The sequence below is a fragment of the Tripterygium wilfordii genome, chromosome 21 (genome assembly GCF_013401445.1).
Source record: "Tripterygium wilfordii isolate XIE 37 chromosome 21, ASM1340144v1, whole genome shotgun sequence".
Taxonomy (NCBI): domain Eukaryota; kingdom Viridiplantae; phylum Streptophyta; class Magnoliopsida; order Celastrales; family Celastraceae; genus Tripterygium; species Tripterygium wilfordii.
The window spans coordinates 9113824-9121864 of NC_052252.1; the positions used below are offsets into that span (position 1 = coordinate 9113824).

At 35.8% G+C, this 8041-nt stretch overlaps 1 protein-coding gene across 5 annotated transcripts; it reads right to left on the minus strand.

Annotated features, from left to right (window-relative positions):
- Positions 1 to 946: 946 nt before the first annotated feature.
- LOC119988117 (probable transcription factor PosF21) lies at positions 947 to 5816 on the minus strand. 5 transcript variants are annotated; one of them, XM_038833049.1, is made up of 6 exons: positions 5735 to 5814; positions 5061 to 5164; positions 4498 to 4971; positions 3182 to 3314; positions 2908 to 2992; positions 947 to 1544 (listed from the first exon to the last, which is right to left on the minus strand). In XM_038833049.1, exons 2-6 carry the CDS (start codon positions 5126 to 5128, stop codon positions 1240 to 1242), a joined length of 1065 nt encoding a protein of 354 aa, XP_038688977.1. In that variant the 5' UTR covers positions 5129 to 5164; positions 5735 to 5814; the 3' UTR covers positions 947 to 1239. The 5 variants fall into 5 exon arrangements, with proteins under 5 accessions (XP_038688977.1, XP_038688974.1, XP_038688975.1 ...); XM_038833046.1 differs by lacking the exon at positions 5735 to 5814 and adding an exon at positions 5453 to 5720; XM_038833047.1 differs by having other exon boundaries at positions 4498 to 5164; positions 5727 to 5816.
- Between the last annotated feature and the right edge of the window lie 2225 nt (positions 5817 to 8041).

An 8041-nucleotide genomic window follows, 5' to 3' on the forward strand; every position in this document is an offset into this window, starting at 1 on the left:
CGTCCCCACAACATTGCATTCGGGTGGCACCCGAACCAGAAATTTCGAGTCCCCGTACCCGCGGGTAAGATTGTCATCCCTAGTACTAACACATTCCCCACACTCAATTGACCCCCGAACCAAATTTTCTAATCGTAGACTAGTATTTTAAAAGGTGACCAATTGCACCTCTAATACAATTGGTGATGACTTCATTGCTTTTAATAAGTCCCACCCGCGTAGCAATTCCGGTTGCGACAATTTTCATCAATACCGTTTTCATAGTTTTTTGAATACATTTATATCTTTATACATTTTGAGGTTTAACGGATTTTCCAATTACTAAAATACTTTTTTTTTTGTTTGGACAAGAAATAATGAATACTCTACACAGTAGCTATAAACTAAATAAAGCCTGAAGAGGCAAAAACTAAACATGTAATGAAACTGTAAACTAGGAACTTAATATCCAATCAGACCTGTACTCCACAACTTATGCCTTCAATCCTTAGGGGTTCAAGTCAAAACCCCATTAGCTTGTCTGCGCATTAGGGTTCATCAGAAATTGGCATTCATACTTAACAATTGCTATGGCAAATCACTCCAGCAAGACATATAAATGGAAATCCTAGAGCAGGAACCAAATCCTGAGTCCCAACTTCTGCAATTACAAAGCACATTAGACCTAACAAATATTGAAAAGTAAGTTGCATTATAATGCAAACTTGTCAAAACAAAAATGCTTCTACCTCAGAATTATCACTCATCTACCCCATCCACCTTTTTTTTGATGGAGAACCCCATCCACCTTTCCCCACTCTTGCTACCAAAACCGATAGCATAATAATCATCGAACGAAAACCACGCTCACAACACGACATACTAATACTATTCAGGTCGAAAACACAGAAAGAACCAGAGTTCTATCCAAAGAACTACCATGACATTGACGAGCGACAGAACCATATCATATAAAGGTTATATAGACATACCATAACGGACTGCAATAAAGGTGCTATGTCACCATTAGTACCAGGAAAGCTATAAAATTAAAAAAAATAAAAGATGGAACTGCATATAAATAAAGGTAATATAGATAGTCTAAACATAATGATAGAGAAAAAAGTTTAGGGGAATATAATAAAGGCAAAGATGTCCTATGCAATTCCATATTTCTAACGGCGATTTTGAACAGAAGTCACCCCTTGATACCAGGGGTACGGTGGCCAGTTGTTTTATCAGTTTTTTGTGGCTGGAGAATCAAGCATCAGATGTTTTGTCTTTCTGGCCTGGAGGAGGTGTGGATCCTTTCACTTTCACGTTCCCAGCTTTCTGTTGTTGCTGCAGCTGATGCATTTGATACGGCTGAAGAAGCTGAAGTTGATGTTGCTGCTTTTGAGGACGAAGTTTAAGCTGTTGAAGCTGGTCTGTGGTTAAAAGAGTATGCATAGCATTCTTGTTGGGATGGAATTGCTGATCAGCTCCATATGAGTCAAAGTTTGCCATAGCTTGGCCAGTCAGTAACTTCAGATGCTGCATTTCTTCTTTCAGGGCATCGTTCAATTCTGTCACCCAAAAAATCGCAAAAAAAAAGAGAGAAGGTTATGACTCAGAAATGTTATTCCACGCATGAAAGACTCAGCACTACAGTTTACCTACATTAAAACAGGGTTGGCATGCCACAAAACAAAATGAAACATTTTAAAGTGTTCAATTAATTACAGTTTGAAATTACCAAATGAGTATACAGAACCTTGAAACAAGTCAATTACAGTTTGAACCAGATCAGCGACTGCTAAATTCAATAAATAATCCAAACACGAGATACTTTAATTATTTTGCTACAGTATTATTCCACTGAAAATGTTTAGTAAATGCTATTCACGTCCATAATTGGTCTTCTATCAGTACAGTAACCAGAGTAGATACTGATATTCTCTTGAACGTCTTTGAGACCTTACCCCTACAAATGCAGAGGCTATTTCCATGACTTGAACTCGTGACCTCTAGGTTGCAATGAAGCTCCTTAAAAAGGAAATTAGATTGTATGCCACTTATGACATAAACTAATAATGGGATTGTGAAATTACTTGTTATTAGCTATGTAAAACAACTCAACCTTAAATGTGTCATAAGAATCTAAACCTTAACAAGGTCATACATGTGCATGTTATCGAAAACCAAACAAGAAACAGGATCAAATGCTTATTAAGCATCGTCCCCAATTAAACTCATTCTTGTCTTAGCATAGTTTAATGAAGGTTAATGCATGGAGCCTCTTTCATACCATTATGTCACATGAAAGGAAAAGCAGGGGAGAGGGAAACTGATTATATATTCAGTTGAACTATAGCATGGCTAGAATTACGACAGGTAATAGTGAAGTATGCACACTGCTATCAATAAATCACCAAAATGCAGTCAGTCATGCACTTCCAAGATAGAAAAACAGATTCAAAAATTCATGGAAACTAATGTAAAATTGACCAAAATGCTAAGCATAAATATCACAAGAGTCACAATGTCGAAAACAATAACCAGCAACCAGTTATATTCAAGATATAATAGAGAATATACACAGCAAAAGTTGCAATGTCCAAGCCACTCATTCACAACCACTAATAAACAAGCAGAGCATCACACACCATTTGTAAATGACTTAATACCGATGGGCACTGAATCACTGATCCAACCCATACATTGGAAAACCAGAAAACCGACCACTAACTAACATGGAAAAAAAGAACATAATACTTTGGCATTTAAAAATAGCAGAATACTTTGTATCCATATTCGTGACAGACTAAAACACCTATGCACATGGTGAAGTTCTGATATCTCCAAGATAGTAGAAGCTAAAAGTATAATTGTTATCAGCATATGTGGTTATTCCTTTGGATCTTGTCTTTAAGTTTGAGCAAGACATACCATCATGCAAGTGCTCCTGCTGCTCCATTGTTTCCAGGCGCAATTTTAGCTCACCAATTTCAGAAGTTAAACCATTTGTATCTCTCTACATATAATCCACAAATGAATAGCATGATATTATATCCACCATATAAGCTGAAAAGAAGAGGATGCTGGTGAACCCCTAAGCATACTTGGAAGGGAAAAGGTGGACTTAATCATACGAATGAAATTCACGATAATGGTACCAAAAAAACACTCCAAAATGAATACGTACTGAACCGACAAGCTGTACCTGCAACAAAGTCAATTGAGTCGTTAATGAGGTTGCTTTTGTTTGCAGTGTATCCAATTTCCTTTCAAGCTCAACTATGTGACGTGTTTTCCTTTCTTTCGACCTTGCAGCTGATTGCCGATTTGCCGAAATCCTATTAAACGAAGCAAAAAAGAATCAAGTCAGGCAGACGTAAGTGAGGAACATAATAAGGTGGCATATGCCTTTCAACAAATGAAAATTTCTACATGGGGTTAACAATCTCCAGATAAGAATGGGAAAAGGCAAAAGGGACGAGTCAGAGACGAAAGAGGCCCACGAAGCCGCAAATTAATGAACCAAACAAACAATGACCGCCAGAAATAGGGGAAAAATCAGACAAGGGCTTCATCTATATCACCATATATATAAAGCAAAAAAGGCATCAGACTGTCACCTAATTTTGAGATTCGAATAGTACTTGTTACAGATCAACAAAGGATTTTATTAAGTGTGATAATAAAACAAGAGACCAGCCTTTTTTCTGTTCTGGTGTATCTAGGGAGTGATGAATAGAGAGAGAGAGAGAGAGAGAGAGAAGCGAAATATAAACATAACACAATGCAATGCAGGGTTAGTTGACATTTAAAAAACAACACATTAGCATTTAACATATCAAACACAACAAAATTTCGGTATTAATACATCCTTTACTTTCCATATTTGAGGCCTCCATTGGAGACCACATGTTTGGTGAATTTGCTTCAAGTTGCCAATAACAGCTTCAATTTAACAGCAGTCTATGCAACACCAAGAGGGTTTATAACAAAGTAACAACAAAGATAAACAAGGTAGGTATTAACTTTTATCCATCATTATCCGCACACCACAAGCAATAATTTGGATTTGAAAAGGAAGTAAAAACATGACAATCCATAAAATATAGTGGCTAGAGGAACCAAATCATCTAGCATTCTTGAAGGTTAATGTAAAAATGAAATTACTGAACTGTTAGCACCAACAATTTAATCAAACTTTAGCAGAAGTCTACTTGCTAATCACATGCACAGGGACACCTCATGTTCGACACCTCATGTTCGGTTATTGTTTTCTTACTCCTAATAAGGAATATTTATAATACATATGTGTTAAGGTTGACGATACTTCCTCAGAAGACCTAAACTCCATATAAAATCTTAAAAACCCTAACTTTAGTATTGCAGACATTATCTACCATATTCTTTAAGATTGTTGTCGCCACAGAGTACAGACATAATACGTTCATTCAAAATGTGCAAAATTCACACAAGAAATGCCACCACCGAAACAGAAGATACAATGATGTTCTTTGTCCATACCTCTTTGCACGTTTGGGATCTATAAGAGCAAGCTCAGCAAGCTTTTCTGCTGACAGGAATTTCCTAGTCTCAAACACAGCAGGTTCCTCTGATCCGGAAATGAGCATCTTCGGCTTTATTGTCATTGATCCATCCATTGATTGGCTATGCTGGTGCCTAACTCTAGGTCCTTCACAAGACCCACCAGCAAAGGCCTCCATTGAAGAAGTTCCAGCTCCAACAGGTGGCACCTGCCCTGTTGCTGCAGCTGGTGATTCACCTATTTGAATTCCAGAAGTAAAACATGATGAATTGACCGTGTCCATGTCAAGAAACGTGGACAACCAGTCCTCCTCTGTCTCATCTGACAACAAGGGCTCAGCACCGCCTACTACACCAAGACCACTATCGAAGCCAAGATCATCGGGGAGACTGAGTATCTCTGAATGTGCACGACGATGACCCAAATTCTCAAGTGGGTTGTCGAGCATTCCACTAATATCATGACTTAACCGATCAAAATCAGAATTACCACCAGGCGCCATTTGATGGAATGAAGAGGAAGCTAAAGGATGAGGCTTTACATTAAAAGAGCTTCCAGGAGGAGAAAACCCGTGGTAGATGCCTGAAGGGGGTGGACGGCCTGCACCATGGTTTGGGGTTTTGTCCTTATCCATCTCTGAATAACCTGGAAAGTGGAAACCCAATCAAACCTCAGTCCACATAAAACCCTAGAAAGCACAAGGAAATGAAATAAGCAACTACTCAAACCCTATAAATGATTATTCCTGGTTGAATTCGAAACAACAACTCTAAAGACCAAAAATGTAAGCTTCAAAGACCTTGAAACTGAGACTATTCAACCCATGCGAGCAAAAAATTTCGGTTCAAGCTCAACAAAAAATATACGAAACACATCACTCAAACTGAACCCTAGGAAATGAAGATCTGAACGCCAAACCAGCTTGAAACACACCCATAAATGTCTCTCGTAGAGAAGAAGAACCAGACGAAGTAAACACGCTCCTCCTCGAGACATAAGACGGTGACTTTGCAGGAAAATCATGGGGATTTTCAGGGAAATTAAGAGATTAAAGACATGAGTTCTTCTGGTAAGAATTCTGACATCTTATTCCAAATTGTTTCACAATAAGAAAATTTTAATTTTAAGAATCAAGACCGAAAAGCTAAAAATCCAAATCATGCAAAAAAGATATATAAGATAAGAATAACGACAATGACGATAAAACCTTCTTACTATCCAACCCTTCACAATGGAATGTGAGTGAGGACAAAAGGAGAGAATTTACTGTGTAGGCAATGTGAGGTTTGGGTTCCATGTATGTGTGTCAGTGTGTGTCTCTATATATATATTTTAGAAATTTATTTACTTGCCACTTTGGAGAAGATTGAATTTGAATAATATATGTGGAGGATTTGGTTAATTTTTGCTAAAATGTCAAGTTATTAATGGAGTACAAAGTTTTTTTTTATACTAGCTTATAAAGGAACTAGTTTAATTTCCATTAATCGTGGTTACCTAGATAATATGTTTGAAACAAATATTGAGTCTACAATAAGAGCAACTCCAAGGGAAAACTAAATGAGATGCTATATGATTTTAACTATGAAAATAGCACCTCAAACTCAAAAATCATTACTCCAAGGGGAGTGCTAAACGTAGAACAATGATAAGCACACAAATGAACTTTAAACCACAAAAGAATAATTATTTCTCAGTTAACAATATTTATTTAAAAACATCTAAGAAATCATGTAATTAGAAAGCAATAGTAAATCAATTTCAATAATTCTTTATAAAAAAGATAAAAGGTAAGAGTATTTTTCAAATATCGCAATTTAGTAAAAACTTTTCCTATCTGATATTTCCATTCACAAATTCATGTATCGGTTTTTTATTCTCCTTTTTACGGTTATTTCCGAATTTGTCAATCCAATTAGTAAGAGAAGAATCCACCGGTATGCTTTCTCGTCAGAAAGATCGTGGTAAGAATTTATTCAAGGATGTGGGAGTATAATCGCTCTGACCACAACCATCCTAGTAACGCTTAGTGACTAGTTTGCAAAACCCACAATCGGGCCAAAGATAGGGTGACCATGTGCACAGACATGTAATAAATATATCCGTCAATTTCCAAATAACAAGGAACACAACACATGGAGTTTGAAATCACATTTTTGTAGATATAAATTCATATTTAACAAGGATCAAATATCAAATGACCATTGATGATAACATTTCAAGTATAAAATTCATTTATAAAAATTTTAAACCAACTTGTCACCATTTTCAATTGGCAAATAAATTCACAACACATCATCCACAAAAATTCAAAATTCAATTTACCCTTATAGGGCTGGTTTCACACATAAACAATTTCCCCAAAACATAGCAATTCTTTAATCTCAATCAACATTTCAAATAAGTATAAATTTATTCACTTAAAATGAATTTTCATATTATAATTCCCTTGTTGAGGAAAAAAGTTTTTATTTCTCATAAACATATCAAACAATATACTTTTCACGTAAAAATATTTTAATGTTGTAGCGATGACAACCCTCAACTTTGTCGATAATTTCAACTTTGAGCCGGGACCTTCTCCTTTTTTCATTGTAAACAAGGCTCAAGCCAACGTCCTTGGTTCTTAGTCAATTATTTTCTTTAGTTTCAAACAAATACATATCCTCATGCACATCATTCTATATTTACGCATTAAATCGGTTTATTATGGTGATGTTTACTCGTTTCACAACTTCCTTAATTTAAATATTTCAAATATTTTTTCTCTTTCTAACTTGGCTATTATTCAATTGTCACTTAACCTTGTATAATTTTACCATGCACATACAAATTTATTTTTAGTAACATAATTTTCCTCCCAATTTTTCTAGTGTCATACCTGGCTTTAATGTACTGAAATTTCATATAGCATGATTATAGTATAATATTTGAGTACAATCGGGGTGTATTTTAGTTTAAACAACATATTTTTATGGATGACATGCTTGTACATAAATTAAAACATACGCACTTAGGTGAAATTTATACCAATCCTAGATTTATTTCACAACTTCTAAATCATCAACATGCATGAACACCTTATTTTCCCTTTCGAATGGACCGTATTTTTTCTTCAATCATCCACCTCCTTCTCTTTTCTCTTCACTTCTCTGTACTCTCTCTTTCTCTATGTGTAAAGTCTTGTTCGGGAGTTAACCATTTGCTCCTCATGTTCACATTTTTTTCCATCACACTCTCTCTCTCGTGCTATGTGTTGAGCATGCAATTCCACTTGCTTATTCTCCCACAACTACCTATACATGGCAGTCCCCATATCTTCCTCTCTTAATTTTATTTCTTTCATAATAGCCACTTGTCACTCTCTCATACACCGGGTTAATATAACTTTTGGTCTGAAAGATGTCCAAGTTTCATTTTCGTCATCCAATGTTCAACTGTTTCAAAATGATCACTCAAAGTTGTATTATATTTCACTATAGTCAATTTTGGTGACCGTGTTGAAACATTTGAACATTTTGA

Excerpts from the sequence above, each read along its gene's own strand:
- LOC119988117 (XM_038833044.1), bottom strand. Across the intron at positions 3,315-4,497 it reads GATCCCAAACGTGCAAAGAG|GATTTCGGCAAATCGGCAAT; the intron begins GTATGGACAAAG and ends TTCGTTTAATAG. Across the intron at positions 2,993-3,181 it reads CTCAATTGACTTTGTTGCAG|AGAGATACAAATGGTTTAAC; the intron begins GTACAGCTTGTC and ends GATTATATGTAG.